Genomic DNA, 20437 nt, shown 5'->3' with positions numbered 1-20437 from the left:
TTAAGATGGATACAAAACATGGTTTTGGATGTCTCTCTAGTAACTTGACATTTCTGTCGTAAAGGTCATAGTTAGATTTCATGATTGTGAAATTTTGTGACCTCATCATAGAAGGCAGATGGTTAAAAAATCTACTGAATTTGCTTGTTTATGGGAGAATTTTGATTTCATGGTTATGACAAACCACATATATATACAGACCCAACAAACAGTGATCCATCTGTGAAGACATTTGGACTGTCTTCCCCTGCTGAGGTCTTTCCACAAATTTAGGTACCAGCCAAAACATAACTTGATGCATAACCAAAAAATTTGATGCCAAAAGTTATATATGAATTGGCAGCACAATTAATTGCTTATGCATCTCTTTCACTGTGAGTTCCTTTTATGTCACTGTCATATCTTCTTAGATCACTGTGAGTTTTAGATCTGTAAGCTGAGTATGTACTTATTCCTGAGTGAAAAAATGGATACAAAAATTATGTGTGTGAGTTACTTTTATATAGAATATGCAGTTTCATTATATAAATTTGGTGCATTTTTAACTAATTCTGTAGAAGTACATATTTCAGTTTCAGTAGACAGGGCTCTTTCAGCTGATTGGAATGGAGCTTGGGGATAAATATTATATTGGAATACAATTTTCAGACATAATTTACAGAATGTCAAGATTTTTCACAGATTTTGAAAATGTCATACTGGGTATTTCAATAACTGAAAATGATGCTTCCATTCAGTCTCAGAGGGCCCTTTGAAAATCAAGATGCTTCATAATTTACAACTAGATATATTTGTATTCTTTGAATAATTAAGAAATAATTGGAATTTCTGAAATTGAGAGATAGATGATATAAAAATAAACAAAATTAGTGAGCAGTTTTTGGTCTCTTTCCAGACATATTGTTGTTTGTGGACACATAACGTTTGACTCAGTTGAAAACTTTCTGAAAGATTTTCTGCACAAAGACAGAGAAGATGTAGATGTTGAAATCATATTCATCCACAAGTAAGTATGAATTTCACTTAGCATGGTAGAACTTACTTTGTCCATTCTTCTCAGTGTATAAAGAAGTTACCGTCTATACTCGTGTATAAGTCAAATAATTTAGGAAAAGTTAAAGGCCTAGAAATTTGTGGGCCAGTTGAGTTCACCCGTGAGATTAGGATAAACTCTAATGTACAGTACTTATGCAGTGCAAAGCGTGCATAGCATCACTTAAATCCATCCCAAACATATTAGATGCAGATTTTGCTTTAATCATTGTTTCGACAAACTGCATTCTTCCAGATAACATTTCAGCAAGTTCTTAATAGCTGTTTCATTTAAGTTGAATCACGTGCATATGAGTTACTCATTTTCAGTAATATAAGTGATCCAACAAACTGAGGTAACATTTATGAAAAGGTACGCATGTTTATTTGTACAAGGCACATAACCAGCATAACTTACATGTTCATGATGAGTGGTAATATTAAAGGCTAAAATTCTCATTATAGATCAACTAAGATCATCATCAGTCTATGTCAGTTTTGTGTTTTGGCTCAACAACATCAAACTTTCCACACAATTTAAAGCTTGATGTTTCGGCATCTCCTTTGTTGATAGTTGGTGGATTTGTCTTTCATTTTCCGACAGCATTACAGGCCAGTTAATCATTAAAACCCTGAAATTGGCTTGTGTTAAGAGGGAATTCGGACCAGCAACTATATCAGTACATTGATGTGTAAATGCCTGAAATCAGGAGGATTTTTGTGGCATTTTTAAAGCCTTGTTTTCACTAAATATTGATCCATCTTCCAAGTCTAATATGGTTGAAATTTGCAAATGAGGTGCAGTTTCTCCCTGTGATGCACCTTATTTTCCCCCAGATCGTGCCCTATTTTCATATTTTGGTCAGCTGTTGCCATACTGCACAATAGGTAAAGGTTAGTCTTAATTAAACAAGCAGGAAAGCCTGCGCAACTAATTAAAAGCTAATCCTTATTAATGCAACTACTTTGTAAAAACAGCTGGCCCTCTGTCACGATTCAAAGAAACCATGTTCTACACTACCGTGTGTTAGGCAAGCACCAACAATTGATTGAGAAATAAAGGATTACCAATTTTGTTAAAGTAAAGGTACCTAAATAGACAGCCTCATGGTACCATACGTGTGGCAACTATTTTCCCTTCGTTGTATATCCGACCTTATTCCCTTATTGTCAACTTGTAAGGCATTTAGTATTGTCTACTATAAAACATACATATTTTGAATTAATTTTTTGAGGACACGTATGCTCTGTGGTATGTATTTTCATTCCTTCTTTTAATTTAACAATGGTAATTAATGTTCGTATATACAGTATAAAAATGCCAGGTGCTCACTCATGTAAATTTTTTTGGTGGGAATGGAGCTACAGCATATGGATTTACAGCATTCACAGTAATCATCCATGGGATTGAAATTAATTGCCAACAATTTTATTGTTGTGCTTTATTTTTTGTTCTGGCTTATTTTCTTTTTTTTTTCAATTGTTTTAGGTGAAAAAAAATCATAAATGTACATGAATAATGTTTAAACTTAACATCCTATTGAGTGAAGAAGCGAGTTCTTTCTAGTAAAGTAATTATTTTGTCACGATAATATTCACAGCAGTCCTACATGTAAGACCTCGACACTGATATTTGTGTTTTGGGCATCAGGGTCGTAGCACTAAAACATAAATAACATGTGATACATCTTACATGTAGGACCATATTCACAGGTGATACAACAGAACATGCCTTCCATGGATTGCATATGACATATATATTTATGAGAATTTTTCTTTTTTAGGAGAAATTAAAATCGAAGACAATGTAATAAGTGTGAGTTCTCTGGAAAAATCGGGAGATATTATGAAATCGGGAGATAGGTGCGGAGTGACCCCAAAATTCGGGAGTTTTTTTTTTCTCTCCCAGCATGAGAGTTGACGGGTATGGTGTAAGATCGCTTACATCAAAGCAAGCTACAATTCAGCTATAATGGTATTAGGATAATTTTTGAAGGATTATTTCTGAAACTTCATTATTGTATTTTGAAGATATCATTAAAGTTTAGTGCAGTGGTTCCCATGATTTCAACTCCAAGGATGTACTTCATTCAGCGGAATGTACTTCATTCAGTGCATGTTCAACCCTACAGTGTACATGCGGTGGCACCATTATGTAAATACATTCAGTAGCCTAAGTGCGAGCATTGAATCAAACCATATTCTTGTTCGTTGTGTTGTCATACTGGGATCAAATTTTAACGAGTTAGGTATTTACAATTTCAAGGCAAAATAAAAACATACCGGTAATTACTGGTACACTGATATAAAATATCAAATGCAATGATGCATAAACAAACAATAATTGAATCTAAAGGAAGAGGTAGTGTTAAAGCAACTCAAGATTGCTCAATTCTTGTCATCGTTAGATCAAATTATACACAAATCTAAATTAGGCAGAACCAATAAGAAAACAGAAGATTAAATAAATTACTTTTCAAACAAGCTTATACCATTTCTTTTTAATAATCATACATGCCATGCCCGAGATAAGTATACATGTACTTTTTGTTAATATAAGTTTGCCTAAATAAATGCATTTAGAACTTACCGCATGCATCTTGTGATGTCTCGGAGTTGTGGTTTGGCTTATACGTGGGTCATGCACTTTTTAGTGTTTATACCTGTTCAGCTTGGGGAGTCAGCTTATATGCTAATGGGCTTATACATGAGTATATACGGTATTAAAAACTGCAAGAATAGATTTAATATGGTGTGACCTAGAGCATTCATGAAGTGGTGTATATTACACTGTTAAACAGATGAGTGAAGTTAGACCCACTTGGATATCTTATTCTGATAATTATTATAGTTCAAATTGTTTTCACAGTCTTAGGCTAAATACTACTGAGTTATAATGAAGAAAGCAATTAATCTCTTGAAGTAATTGTGTGAAGGGTACATAATAATGGCAGTACTGAATATCAGAAGAGACCTGCTTTACATTTGGATCCAGCTCTCAGTGTCTGATTTCCATTTCTTTTATGAAGCATTGAAGTGCTTAATAATGGTTTGTAATGGAGAGGCAGTTGATGAATTCTTTGATCTACAGTCTTGGAACTCATTAATCTTCAGTCCAGAAACTAATTAAGCTGGAAATGATCTATAATTTTATGGATCTGTGAGCATAAAGTCTTTCTCTTTGAAATAACTTTGATGATCATGCCTAGTACACTTTCATTTAAATAGGCTAAATTGTTAAAATAACAATTAAGAAATAATATCTCTCTACATGGGTAGGGAAGATTGGCAGTGATTGGTGTAATTGCTTCCATAAATTTTGCCATAATTTCCAATATCATGGAAATAGATATATATATCTTTAGCTTTTATATATTGTCTGCTTTTCTTCATTTATCAGTATTTGTTGGTGAGAAAAACTTTCACTGATTCTTAGGTACACAAATGTGCCAATTTTAAATAAGAGAAAGTTCTCTGTACAAAAGGATAAAGTACATACCAGAAGAATGATTTATGTGGATATAGTTTATGGAGAATATTAAAAACTCCAGACTGTATGAGAGGCCTGTCATAGGCAATTAAAGCTTTTCCAACTATCTACTTTGAAATTTTCATACTTTATTGAAAATATGTGCCAACAAAAAAGGGAAGGAGTCAGTGTTTACTCCAATTTAATGCTAATTGTATGTAAAGTTTTAAATGGCAAGGTGAAGCCCATATATTTCAGTCAAGATTTTGGGGGCTTGTGCAATCCTATAAAAATTTCTGCTTATACTTCTGTTACTATTGTGGTTTTACTCTTTGTTAGCTATGCAACATTTTCTGTTAATTTTATTCATTTATGTATTTTGCACTATGTAATACATAAAAAATATGAACAAGTGATAAAATGCAACAGGATTGATGAACCTAGAAAAGTGAGAAAGTGACTAGATATTATTTTTCCACATAAATTTTACCTGATCATTCTGTCCTTTATTTTGCCACTACTGCTTTCATATAGGGCACAGTGATTTGGTCCTATCTGTCCATCTATCATTTTGTTGAGACAAACTTCCCAACATCCTGGAAATCTTGTTAGCAGGCTTATATGAAAAGTAATGGATGTGTGTAAATAGAATTTAAGAGGAATTTTTTCTCATTCATATGCATGTAGGTGACCTGATTAGATTTTCATGTTTTTTGTTAAAAAAATTGGATTTTTTGGCTTGAAACTTTGTGAGTGTAAACCTTGTTGGCACAGTTTTGCAAAAATGGCTTTACTATGGCAACTTAAATTTGACAGGCATTCTTTTATCTATATGTAAATGAACTGAATTTGTTTTTGTAATTTTTTTAATTAATTTTTGCTTACTTTTAAAGCTTTTTGGATTTAAACAAATGATGATCTGTGACCAAAATTTGACTGCCAATACTGAAACAGGTATGCCTTCAAACAGTATTTCAAAAACTACTGAACAGATTTTGACCAAGTTTGACAGTAAGCATTAAGGCATAAAGGCCATTCACATCTGTAAAAATGATGCTGGTTTGCCACTCTACATGATTAAGATAGTGTAGTGAAAGTAGAGAAACCTTCAGGACCAATCAACAGAATTTAAAGACATTTTGATAGGAAGCATTCTATTAACCTATATTTCTTGGCTTGCATTTGGCTTACTTTAGGTGTCAGCCATATAAGTGATCTCAAGCCCACTTGGGCCTCTTTTATCAGTATTTTATGCCCATGATTTGGGTGTGTTTGTATGAAAGGCTTTTCATTCATACACCCATACATAAATGTATGTCTCTTCTGATAATCATGTTAATAAAATTGAACAAAAATCACTCAACATAGAGAAATTTGGCCAACATATTTATGTGCTTTTTATGATTAAACTGATTAAATTTTCAGACTTGAAGAAGTGTTTCAGATTTTCATTATTTTTATGTGTCTGCTAAAAGGTTTTGTCTCTGTTATGGTCTTTACATTCATCTGTCTTGTAACCTTCTCCATTCATGCTGCATAACTTTACTTTTAAACCATCTATCTTTACCAGACTTTATGGATGGTTTGAACATATGGGCTGGAAAGAACTGTTGATTTTAGTGTCAAATGGTCATGGTCACTGAACAGAGGTAAATGGTCCCGACACAGAAATATTAGTCTTAGGTCACACACTGGACCAAACATTGTGGATGGCTTACACTTGTGGTAAGGAAAAAGCTTTTTGATTTTGTGGCTCAAAGGTCAAGTGTCAAAGGTCACTATCTAAAAATGAAAAATGGTTTCTTCACAAAAATTGGTTTTTGATCATGTACCTTCACCAAAACTTATGAATGACTCTTACTTTGGGCAAGAAAGAAACTTCTCTAATTTGGATCCTAGACCATGTGTTTTAGCAAAGTTTCTGAAAGGTTTGCGCTTTGGCTTGTGATTATGAGTTCAGAACGTCAGGGTCTTTGTGGCTCAAAGAAAGATAGTTTTTGCACAATAACATTTATTCTATATGAAGTTCATTGGCCAGATGTTAAGGATGGTTTGTGCTTTACATAAGAAACTTTTTGATTTTGGGGTATAAAGTTCAGATACACATCTTTTTTCTCTCTCTCTCTCTTTCTATATATATATATATATATATATATATATATATATATATATATATATATATATATATATATATATATATATATATAACACTTGTATTACCTTTGAACTCCCTGTCAACCTGCAGTTTTGAAATTTATTTTGTTGGGGTTTGCTGATAGTCTGTTGCTTCCTGAATCACACTTTTAAAAATTGAACTACACTTGAACACTATTCTGACAACTTAAATAATTTATGTTTTGTATTTTATATATGGAGTAAAAATCTAACTTCAAAGAAATGTTGCCACTGATCACAGACTTTAGTAAAGCTAAAAGAAATATTGCTGCTGATCACAGACTTTATTAACATTAGCTTTAACATTCTCATTCAATGAAGAGATGTGTAATAACATCAGTGTCCTTCCCTATATTAATGTCTGAAGATACTTCAGATGAATTGGGTTGTTCTACTGATGTACTTCACCAATTGCCTCTATATCAGCTGTATGCCCTGAAGATAGGTTTAGCTGAGCATGATTGTTTACTGTTCATACAGATTAACATACAGATTGCAGGCAAATATCACAGTGGTAAAAAAATATAGTGTTTTTTGTTGATGAAATAACTTTGGGGTTAAGATTCCTGAAATTTGTGTTGTTCAAAACACAAAGTGTCAGGGAGTTTTGGAGTCCAAAATCGTGTTTTTTTGTGTGTGACACATGTTATGGCAGTTATCCCAAAGACCACAGGTTTGAAGTGAACCCAGATCAGCTGTTTTGGTGTGCTCAAAGGCAAGACACTTCATTTGTCTTGGCACTAAACTGCGATTGATGTGCTATTGTACTATTAAGCAGCTATCAAACAACCATAGCATGTCATTTGTACCCAGCGTAGTTGCTGGGGTTGTTATGCCACTGTTCAAGAATAAATGGTCATGATTTGTTAAAATGTTTTTAATTGAAGATAAATTTAGTAGAACATATGCATTTAGATTATAGTAGTGCAGATTTTAACATGCAAAAATGGTTTTATATGATCAGATGTTGATGAAATACCAAAGGAAAGAAATGAGACTTTTAGCAGATAAAAGATTAAAAACTTGTTTAAAATTGTTTAAAAGAATAACTGCTGCAAACATACACAATTGATTGCCAGTTTTCTTTCTGAACAAAAGTCTATCTGTAGAATTTCGATAGCATTTGTTTTACCTGGCTAGTTCTTTGACCTGCCGCCAACTAACATACAAAACATAATCTTTGAAACATTTTTACCTGCTATAAACAATTTGAAACATTGTTTAACTTTGTAATATACACTCTGCAACAATGTTTAACCGGAAATATACACTTTTTTGATATTGTTCAACCTAAAGTACCAATTTGAGAATTGTTTAACTCATTGAGTCCTGAACATTCTTTTTGTTTGTATCTGAAATTGCGGTAGGAAACACAGTTTTTAGATTGCTTCTGAATGGATCTGAACACATCCATTTTAACAAATTTTCATTTAACTGGATGCTTAGGTGTATGAAAGATGTTTTGGATTGGCTGTTGATGTCGTGAATGTGAAAAAGGTTGAAAATTGGACTGCTTCTTCTTTTTTCTGTATTGACCCATGATTTTCATGTCCTGATTCCATTTTTCTCCAGATCTGAAAGTTAATCTACTTTCTGCAAAGGTTCATCTGGCAGTGTGTGTGCAGTTCAGACTAATCTGATTCAGATCTAAGTCTAAAAGGTCTCAAATTTGGACACAAACTCCAGTTGCAAAAGTGCTAATATTTAAGACTGAGAAAAAATTGGGTCTCAAAAATTTGTTTTTTTCAACAATATTTTTTAATGCAGTTAGAAAGTCTGTTTTTAATGTCCTTGTAGAACTATATTTTTCTGCTTTTCTGCAATACCACCTGCTTTGGTATATTGTAAAGGATTTTTATGTTACAGAGCTCTGAAGTAGGGCAGTGCTTCATGACATAAACATGGCAGATGGAGTTAATGAGTTAACCTGCATGGCACATGGAGTTAATGAGTTAACCAGCAATGTACACTTTTGTAACATTGTTAAAACAGTAACAAACCTCCCAACCCCCAACCCCACCTTTTAGCATTGTTTATTCTACAGTATACATTTGGTTGGACTATTTACCATGGTAATGTTTGAAGTACAGATATCTTATGCTCAGAATTTAAATATTTTGACTTTAATTAATAACAGTAATCTAGTTTATACTAGTATTTTAACTTATTGAATTGTACCAAAGCATTCACTTCAGGTTATTATTATCATAACATTTTAGCATTTTATCAAATGAGCATTCAGAAATAATAGTTTTTGTGATAATTGTTTACAGTATATAAACAAAAGTGAAGTTTTCTTGCAAGTCATGTAAACACAAACAGTTATTAGACAATAAATACTGTATATACTCACGAAATAAATCACATTGCAAAACAGCACAAACTTTGATTGCTGTTGCATAATGCACCAGCAGATCAAGTGTCTGTATTGTTTGTTCTACTGACTAGTTATAGCAAGCTGCAAAAACCTAGATCTGCCAGCACATTATGTGATGGACATCTGGGTCTCTGCAGTTTGCAGTTGGACTTAAAAGCAAGTATATATGGTAACCTGAATTTTACTGGAGGTGAGGGATATTTGAATAAATTATAGAAACAAATCATTGATCTCAGTATTTAAAAAAAAACTATTGAAGATTGTATCTACTCATTATTTTAACCTTGGTTCTGAAACGTCAGAATGTTGGCATTTATTACATTTTTATGACAAAATTTTAACATTACTCAAGTATTATCAGACATTAGGTCTCTCTGAATTTGTTACAGCTTTATGCTTGTTAATAATTAGTAAATTAGAGTAGCATATATACATTTACAAAAACATTTAGGGTATTAAATTGACTTTTAAATTAAAAGAATTTAATCCACAGCTGCCTATATCTCCATTTAGAGTTTCAGTATGGTTATTTCTTGATATATATATATTTCTTTGTATAACTGGACTGTTTCGTGATAATTAAGCTGTTTTATTGTTAGCTGACCAGCTAGCACAGCAGTCGCATATTGTGTGAGAGAGAGAGATGAGTTCCCAACATAGTTTGATTTCCTTGCAAGCATTATACTCATTGTGTCTTTTTGTTGTTGTTGAGATCAATATTTTGTAAAATGCAGGTATCATTCTTGATTTTAAAAAAAGCTGTAAATTTTGGTCATGTTAAATGGATGCCTCTTCAAATATACAATTTGAGGGAAAAAGTTCAAACAGGGGCCTTAACTCCATACAGTTATTTTGGAAAACAATAATTAAAATTTTATTGGGATGAAAAAATGAAACTTGTGGCAGAGGTGACATGAAGGCTGCGCATAAAAAAAATGAATAATTATAATGTTATGCAAATGTTGTGGCCTCTAATGATTGGATAATTTCAGATCTTTGCCTGACTTGGAACTGGAAGGATTGCTTAAGAGGCACTTCACTCAAGTGGAATTTTTCCATGGAACTGTCATGGATGCCACAGATCTTGAGAGAGTAAAGGTTAGTAGATACTAAATTAGTGCTTGAATCATTATTGTTTAAATTCCATTATGCCTCAGAGAAATAGTAACCATATTACAAATTGAGAAATAATATCTCAAATTAGCTATTTTTATCCCCCACCATGACTTTGTTAGAATGTATAGCAGTTACCCTTGTATCTCTGTTTATCTTTCCTTGGTTAAATTCAGTGTTTATTTAAGTTTACAGGCACTGTATTGGTTCTTCCATATTACATTGATGCATTTCTAGTTTGAGTCCCACTTGACAAAGTCAGATGAGCCCTGTAATGCAGTCATGTTTTCCACCACACCATCCATCTGTTCAGTCATCAAAACTTGACTGGGAAATGTCAGATATGGGTATCAGCTTTATATTGATTAGAGCTCAAAATAAGTTGATTTTCAGCCCTCTGTATTATCATCAAAAGGAGTTATGGTCCCTGATTGCTTATTTTTATAACTTTGGTTTCTGCAGCATAGCTTTAGCAAGGATTTCATCCACATTTGGTATGCAGCTCTGTATTGATGACTGTTGTTTCAAAACATCATTTACAGGAGCTATTTTCCTTAATGGACATACTTCCTGGCTGAGGAAATGTAATCAGATAAGATACGGACAGTTAAATTGCAAATGATGATCACTGCTGCTTAAAATTAGGAAAAGAACAAGAAATTAACAGAATTTACATTGAAATGTGAACTTTGTGCTTAGTCTTTAAGAGGTAAGGACTGTACATACTGCCTACAACAGACCAGATGTATCCATGACGTTGTGTAATACACAAGTTTCAACTAGCTTATATTAGTATGCAGCAGGGGCATACTGCATGCATACTGTACATCATGTGAAATTGCCACCAGTTTGCCGGTCTGATGCCAGCTAATTTTATGGCAGACTGGTGCAAAAAATATATAGACAGGTACCTGATTTCAGTGAATGTACTATAGAAATATTGACAAGAGTTAGTATCAGAAGAAGACATCAGTTTCAGATCATTGCTTGGTAAGGGTGTTTTTATAGTACTTCTGACAGGGATTGTCATATTTAACAGTTCAAACTATATCCCAGCAATTAACAGCAGAATTTTATTAATTATCTACAATTAAGCTGACATAAAATTGTAACCTAAATGAATAATGATGTGGGATAAATGTCATGATTCTAAGACTATTCCATCTATCAGTTTGTCTGTGTGATATTTAAGTTGCAATCTCATGTTCAGAGATTTTGGTTTTCATCAAAAAAAGAGAAACAACTCACACATTTTAAATTGGGTAAAAATCATGGCTCTGAGAAGATGAAGTCATGAATTTGATATGATTTCTTCTTTGTTATTGTGTCTAGTTAAGTGTTATCATCCATCACTTAAGTGTCTGACAATAACAAGCTGAAGGTTGTCTTCAAGGACATTTATTTAATTTTATACATTTAACATTTTGATGCCATTGTAAGAATCACAGCTCCATATCATTCCATTTATTTTTTTCAAAATTTCCCTGGGCAATTGCATTCTGGTCTAAAGGCTTCATTACTCTTTCTAAAATGAAAATTATGTTAACGTCTCGAAGTTGTTATGACTTTCGTCTGAAAAACTATCATTCCTCCAGTCCTTTAAATACCAGCATATTGCAAAATCCAATTAAAAATATTGATAAGATAAATAATGAAGCTTTTATCCAGAATATAATCTTTTGTCATACATAGAAAAAAGTGTCAATTTGCTGAGTCGTGGTCCTGGCTTCCAGTTCATGATTCAACCAAATGCCCAGCATATACCTGTACACTGTTTCCATTACTAACAGTGCCCTGTGCCTACTAATGAGTTTTGAATCAGTGTTTGTGTTTCTAGATTTGTTCAGTGCAGTTCTACTACTTTTCTATTTCATGATTTATTTGTTACATGACATTTGTTGTCCATTATTTTCATTTCATGGTTCTGTAGATGGCTCATAAAATCTTTTGAACATGAATTTAAAGAAAGATATGGGAAGAAAATCATAAAAATAAAAATAGAGAACCATGATCAAAATAACAATAAAGAACCATCATCAAATAACAATAGAGAATTTAGTTTGTGTATAAAAACAACCAAAGAATAAGACTGAGAAATAAAGCTAAATTGTCCAGATAAGAATTATGACTTGAAAATAATGGACTAAGAAGGAAGTGGGGGGGGGGAAGACTCATGCATAATTGTATTTTTTAATAAAGCAAGAGTATAGTTAAAGAAGAAAGCATAAATAAATTTTAATCCTATTACCATTCCATACATTTAATCAAGCCATACTTTTCATTTTGCTGGTTCATTTTGCATCATGGAATGTGTGTGACAAACATTGTACTTGACTTCATCCCAGCCTATTTACATAAATTATTCAGTCTGTTCAGTGGTTGGGTCCCTCAGCAGAGTTACCTTAGTTTGCTCGATTAAGTGTACATTTCTTCCAAATAAGTTTCATGATTCTTTATTTGGAGAATCACTACCACTACAGTAATTATTGCAGTTGATCACGGATAGCATTAATACCTTACTAACAGTAGAAGAACTTCCAATGAAAATAGAACAATTCTAACACTGGAGGAAAGAAATTAATGTAATTGAAAGAAGTACAGTTAACTTAAAGATGGGATAAATAAATATTACTTAAGTTCATTTTGCAATTCATATGATAGATGTATATCTATCTCTATACTGCTATATACAATTATTTTGAGCTCTTCAGAATGGCCTTGTCATTTGTTATCACACTTAGTGTGAATGTTTGATAGAACATGCTCAATTAAAATTTGATGAACGGTGGCCCCTGCGGCAATTTTGTGAATTCCTTAGCAACTGGGTTGAACAACTATTTTTGACTTCTTTACTCAAATAGTTTGGATCAAACATGACTGGAATGTTTCTAAGGGCATGCTCTATCAAAATTGTGTATGGAGTATCTCCCCTTAGCACTACTGAGGATGTTTTTTAACGATATGGAAAAACAAATTTTAATTTTATCTGTAAGGCTGCTGAGCCAGTTTTTATTAAACTTTGTACAAGGTGTTCTTAGGACATGCTGTACCAGAGTTATTTATGATATGACTTCCCTGTCAGTGGTGTGGATACTTTAGTAATCAGGTGGAAAATGTATCTTTTACTTTTCTAATACAGCTAATATAGTTTGATCAAACTTGGTAGAAAATGTTCTACCAGATTTGTATTTGGGATGGCTCCCATAGCAATGGTTTGGATTCCATATCAGCCACATGGAAACCTATTTTAAACTTTTTCTTCAGGACAGTTGAGTTGACTTTGATTTTACATGGTAGGAACATTTCTTAGGACACATTCCCCAGCAATGGTGTGTGATCCATAGCAACCAGGTAGAAATTTATTTAAATTCCAGGATGACTTAACCATCTTTGATAAAGTTTGGTAGGAATGTTCCATGGAAATGTTGTGTTAGAATTGTGTATGGAGTTGCTTCTTTCCCTGACAGCATGTGGCTTACATAGTTACCTTGTAGATAACCTACAAATGATACCATCCATTAGATATGGGTATTGTTACTAATATGTAAAGAAAGAAAGAAAAAAGCAATAATAGATTGATTTTCTCTCCCAAAATGCCTTTCATATCAAAGAGTCCCAGAATAAACACCTTTCACATTCATACAAACAATACCAACCAATTTAGCATTGGGTCAAGCTAAAGTATCACATATACAAACTGTACCAGGAATTTCTACCAGTTAACTGGAAATTATCCCAACATGGGTATAGTTCAACCCAAATGGCATCACTTATTGCTAAGAGGGCACTATCTGGGGGAAAATAAGGTGGTCACAGGGAGAATGGCACGTCTTTTGAGAATTTCATGCATATTAGACCTGAAGATCAGTCAGTATTTAGTGAATGCCATGATGCCATAATTCCATGAAAAACCTTCCGATTTGAGGTCTTAATCTCTCTACTTGGCTTTTGAAAAGTTGACAGGTATGGGATTAATATTTGAATTGGAATTACCATGAATTCATGTAAAGATATTTTGGGATTATATCCGTAATTTCTTCTATACTGTTGACACATCAATAGTAATATCATTTGGAATACCTTTGGAACTTTTGGGGATTATTTCGAACAAATGGAATTGATAGAACTTTTAGGATTATAGGAATTCATTCACCATACTATAAGTAATGTTTAATTCTTTCACTTTGTATTTTAGGGAAATAATCTAATATTTTTCAGTCATTCAAAACTTGTTGGTTTTGCTCTTGTTATGTAGTTTAGGACCATAGAGTTGTAACAGTTAGAAGGGTTGTAACTTTATCTCTTCTCAAAGACAAACTTTTGTCTTCAGAGATAGCTTTAATTCACAGGCAAATAGATGAAGATATTGAACTATACCTATCACACTGGCACAAAAGATGACTTCCATTTCTAATGTGATAACAAGACTACTTTTGCCAGTCAAGCATCTGAATTGCTTCAACCCTTTACCCTAATGACAGAAATTGCCTGCTTTCAAATTTGAGGTATTGACATATTTGAGTTACATGATCAATATGACTGGAATAAGGTGAGTGGAAGCGAGATAAGGAATGTTTGCACATCAATGCATGTGATATTCCTATATCTAAACAATGCCTTCCTCATGAAGCAAAGGATTGATTGGTCACTGTAGATATGTGCCAGAGACTGTATGCTTAAGGCAGGTAGTAACCTTTGTTTGTTTAGGAAACACCAGGCCACTGACCACAGAAAGCAGGTGACCATTACATGAAAGACATTCAGATTGGAAATTTGCTGAGAGAAAATTAGAATGGCATCTGAATTGCTTCAACCCTTTACCCTAATGACAAAAATTGCCTGCTCTCAAATTTGAGGTATTGACATATTTGAGTTACATGATCAATATGACTGGAGTAAGGTGAGTGGAAGTGAGATAAGGAATGTTTGCACATCAGTTCATGTGATATTCCTATATCTAAACAATGCCTTCCTCATGAAGCAAAGGATTGATTGGTCACTGTAGATATGTGCCAGAGACTATGCTTAAGGCAGGTAGTAACCTTTGTTTCTTTAGGAAACACTTGGCCACTGACCACAGAAAGCAGGTGACCATTACATAAAAGACATTCAAATTGGAAATTTGCTGAGAGAAAATTAGAATGGCAAAGGTGATGATTAGGGTAATATAACTGTATAGACTGAGATTAAAACTAGTTGTTAAGGGGACTTAAAGATCAATAACATCTGGGGCCCCAGGTGGCCAAGTGGTGGATCACTCATTCCTCACCTCTTACTGCATGGTTTATAGCCTCAGCTTGGACAATGTGTAATGTGAGAAGGCCTGACAAGAGAGTCCCATGGGTCAGTGGTTCTTCCAGGGGTCTTTTGGAAGTTCTTCCTCCACCAAATATAAGCATTCATGCATGGTATTAAATCCATAAAACCACAAAACCAGTGATATCTACACTATAAGTAATCATTTAAACTCTCATGAAATCTACACTTGTAAGTAGTCATTTAAACTCCCATGACATGTACATGTAAGTAGTCATTTAAACTACCATGATATGTACACATGTAAGTAGTCATTTAAACTACCCTGACATGTACACATGTAAATAGTCATTTCAACTCCTATGACATCTACACTTCTAAGTAGTCATTGAAACTCCCATGACATCTACACTTGTAAGTAGTCATTTAAACTCCCATGACACCTACACATGTAAGTAGTCATTTAAACTACCATGATATGTACACATATAAATAGTCATTTCAACTTCCATGGCATCTGCACGTTATTTGCAGTCATTTAAACTCCTATCACATCTATACATTATAATTAGTCATTTAAACTCCCATGACATGTACATGTAAGTAGGCATGTTTTTGTCATTACATGCTATTGTAATATAACATTGTATGTTGGACTTGACCTTGTCCAAAACTGAGTTCATTTCTGCTTGACCTGAATTGACTTTTTTCAGTAAAAAACTAATGCACAGCTAAATTATTCTTTATGTAAATGGGTTTAAAATCAGAATTATTATTAGTTGAAGTAAATACATGTATGTTTATTTGGGTCTTGGTCTAGGTTTTGGAATTTCCTATGTGTATTTGATATAGTCCAGGTTCTGGTTTCTAATAATAACTAATATTTTTTATTTTGTAATCATCAGGATCATTCTAGAAGGTTATTTTCCATTTCATAATGGGAGTACTCACCAGTTATTATGTACTTTTGAGAGAGAGACATATGTAAGGTGAAGTTGTTTGCATTTAAAACATGCACATTGGAGAGAATGTTGGCATACCTCTATGCTACTTTAATATACTTATACTTTTGGAAATTCTACATGATCTAAGCACACTGCTGACTAAAAGGACTGCTCCTTTGTAGTAAAAAAAAATCAGCCTGAATTAATCTAAAGTACACTATCCGTAGCAGCTATTAAAATAGGGAAAATTAATTTTGCTCCTGAAAGTCCAATGAATGAATTACCAGATATATAAAATGTAAAAAAAAGTTATCAACTCTTTTTAAATACAATTTACCTCTGAAGTTCAGGAAGGGAAAATGACCAAGTGGAGCTAGCACTTTTTTGAAAGGTGCACATCTGGATCAAGGCAACGCTGTATGTTCTATAACCCATATTACACCCATCAGTCATACACCAAAATAAAGGGAATTAAAGGTTCTTTGAACTATATCTAAGATATACAAGTTTTTTTTATATAGCCAGTATAAGCAGTGAGGAAATCCAGGGAAAATATTTTTCTTTAAAATTTTAACCCTATGCAAATTATGAAACTGTAGAGCGCCACCTTAAAACATAATTATAAAAATGTATGCAATTATTTTTCTTATTTTCATATCATCATGTATGAAGTTCTGAATTAAAAGGTACATTAATATTGATGTTAAGCATGAAAATAATCTAATTATGCCCATTTTGCTCTTGCTCTTACTTACGTTGCCATGAGGCATGTTTGTTTGAGTAGTGACCTTAATTATGGTGAAGTTAAGAAGTCTTAGAATACAGGAATATAGTCAACTTAAATTTAAAACTGTTGCATTAAGTAAAATAAATAGTAAAAATGTTTCTTTTCATTTATTTGCAATGAAATTAAAAAATAAATGATGACAGAGCAAATTCGCTTATTCCATATTAAACAATAGGCAGATATTATATACTTTGACCTTTGACCTTTATGAACCTCATCTGTTCCATCCCTTTTCAAACTGTAAAATTTATTGTTGGCATCTCAGTAATAATTCTGGCTAGTTTCATGTTCCTGTCTTTCAGCATAACATTGGTTGCTATGTTGACAAAATGTAATGTGTATTTTTAAAATAGCTCACTTTTTATCATGGGCTTTGTGTGTGGACGTTTTAGAGACACTGACATTAATACATACTATTCTGTTGGGGGAAATACAGGAGAATTATTCAGAAGGACTGTTTTGATGCTTGTGACTTAAATGTTTCAGCCATACAATCAAAATTAAATTGAGTGAGTGACGTATGTAAGGTGAAGTTGTTTGCATTTAAAACATGCACATTGGAGAGGATCTTGGCATACCTCTGTGCTACTTTAATGTAATATGGCTGACATTTCTTTGGATATTGTGATTTTGGAAATTGTACCTGATCTAAGCACACTGCTAACTAAAATGACTGCTCCCTGTGCTAATATATTCAGCTTGAATTAGTCTAAATTATACTATCTGTAGCAGCTATTAAAATAGCTATTAAAAAGGGAAAATTAGTTTTGACAGATTAGACAGTACCAGGTTCTGAAAGTGCAATGAATGAATTACTAAATATATATAATGTAAAAAAGTTATTGGCTCTTTTTTATGCAATTTACCTCTGATGTTCAGGAAGTGAAAATGACAAAATCTGTACCTAAGATATACAAGGTCTTTTTTTTTTAAAAAAGCCAGTATAACCAGTGAAGAAAGCTGGGGAAATTCTTTTTCTTTAAAATTCTTACCCTATACAAAATGCAAAACTGTAGAGCACCACCAGAGGTTCATTTCAGAAAATGCTAATTGTGACCTGAGGTCAAGTAGAGAACTATATAATCTTGTAATTTAGAGGATTCTTCATTTGTGCTTTAAGTTCCATCCCCTTCTGTACTGTTTTGGATGATCTGCAAAAAAAATATTGATGTTGTACATGATATTAGTGAGATTTAAAAAAATACACAAGCACAATTTAAAAGTTAGTGAAGACATTCCTCATCATTATGAAAAAATAATGATTGTGTTAGTAGTTGTGGTGTCAGCAGCAAACAAATTGACAACCATTGGGAAAGAATGTCAAATACAGTTCATGCAAACATTTTTGAATGTCCTATCCCCCAAAACTGTATTGGCTTCTTTTGATTTGATAGATAAAGAAAATTTTGGTTCATTATAGAAAGTTTGAATCATAAATATTTAATGAACCTTTTCCAAAGATAGAATATGTCAATTTGAAAATTTTATGCAAGAAAAATAGATGTCTGATAAAAGTAAGGAACAGTTTATTAAATATTTATAGACTGAAACCTTTCTAATTGAAGTGGAAATAACAGTGTATCGACTCAAACTCCAATGGGAATACATGTAATATAAAATCAATAGTTAGTTTCCCATGAGTAATTCATTTTCAGATTGTAATTCTTAATCTATGACTCTTAACCTATCGTTCTGTATTTATGTAGTTTTTGGCACTAGTCATTAATTATCTGGGCCATGGTTTCTTTCTGAATGATAATTGAATAAAGAAAATATTTCACTTGGGAATTTCAGTAATTTTGAAAAATATTTTCAGTTTGGATTTATTATTGCTTGAAAATATATTTTCTGGTTAACCCAATTGACTTGGTTTAATACAACATTTCTCTCTCTCTCTCTCTCTCTCTCTCTCTCTCTCTCTCTCTATATATATATATATATATATATATGGGATTGGTCCCTGGTCTTATCATAGGATAAATGCTGTAATAATGCTTAGATTATACAGCAAAACATATCTTAACAGAAACTTCCATATAGATGTCTGATCACAATGGACAGCATTTAAGGACCCTTTTCTTCATTTCTATACATATTTTACATATTTAACCATTGGATAAAGGGCACTTGTCTATAGAAGACATGCTGTTGTGGCTCCTTGAGTGTCCTTCATAAAGAAGTTTCATTGTACATGAAACAATGTCATACTGCATATTTACCATCACTAACTGAAGTAGTAGTGTGTTTATGTACTGGAATTCTTCCATGACAGAATCAGAATGAAAAGCTCATCCCCAGACTTGTACAAATTATTTACATATTTTGATGTAAGAAAGGTTTGTATGATGACAAGCCCATTCCAGACTTGTACAAAATATTTGTATATTTCTGTATAAGAAGGTTTATCTGATTACAGAACCATTCCAAACTTGTTTGAAATATTTGTATATTTCTGTATAAGAAAGGTTTGTCTGATAATAAACCCATTCCCAACTTTTATAAATCTGACAAGGCTAGCTCATTGGTCCCATCATAAAAGAAATACTGTAATTGTGCAGACTTTTATATTAAAAACTTGCTGGTTTATACAGCATTTTACATTGCTTAAATATCATCTACCTCAAATGATAGCTGAAATTTCTATAAGGTGATCAAGTGGACAAAGGTCCATAATGTTAGGAAACAAATTATTAGATATAAGAATACTAAGAAACTTCCCTACTTGCAGAATCCAGTCTTGGCCAGCTGTCTCTCTGTGCCCATAGGAAAGGTTTTTGGTTTATGTTGGTGCTTTACAGCACATCAACACAATTAGCTTATTTAGTGCTGTGGTAATTGGAGTAAAGTTCCATGCCCATGGATACACCTCAGTAGCTGAAAATGGCTGGTCTGAGACCCACATCCTTTCACAAGCCCAGTACTCTAACCACTGAGCAACTGTGGCTCCTCTTTGGAAACATACTTAGCTCCTCCCATTTCCTCTGCACAATATAGCCAGTAATGTGTTAAAAGTGCCATTAAATCCTACCACCCCAAAAAAACTGAACATCCACTATTTTGGGAGATAATATCATTAGTGACCCAATACTTAATGTAAAGATCAATTTGATTTTATGATGTTATGTCCTGAATTGAGACCACATCTTGAGAAACCATTATAAATGCATTTTATTGGCATATGGGGTGGCAACTCAATGCTAGTTTAGAAAGGAGAACCATACATATAATATACAATATTTTTGTTTAATTAAATGCTGAAATTTTAAATATTTCTCTCCTCAGTG

The 20437-nt window shown here is 33.0% G+C and overlaps 1 protein-coding gene across 2 annotated transcripts in view; it reads left to right on the top strand.

Annotated features, from left to right (window-relative positions):
• The window catches only part of LOC149803260 (calcium-activated potassium channel slowpoke-like), a 346338-nt gene that overhangs the window by 158606 nt on the left and 167295 nt on the right, over window positions 1-20437 (top strand). For both annotated transcript variants that reach the window (XM_089952911.1, XM_089952912.1), the window contains exons 8-9: window positions 896-1006; window positions 10046-10151. In XM_089952911.1, the coding sequence (XP_089809037.1) occupies window positions 896-1006; window positions 10046-10151 (217 nt within the window). The remainder of the gene's footprint in view (window positions 1-895; window positions 1007-10045; window positions 10152-20437) is intronic.

Source organism: Sinohyriopsis cumingii, chromosome 3 (genome assembly GCF_028554795.1).
Source record: "Sinohyriopsis cumingii isolate HCF-2022 chromosome 3, ASM2855479v2, whole genome shotgun sequence".
Taxonomy (NCBI): Eukaryota; Metazoa; Mollusca; class Bivalvia; order Unionida; family Unionidae; genus Sinohyriopsis; species Sinohyriopsis cumingii.
This window is presented reverse-complemented; position numbering and strand designations above follow the sequence as displayed.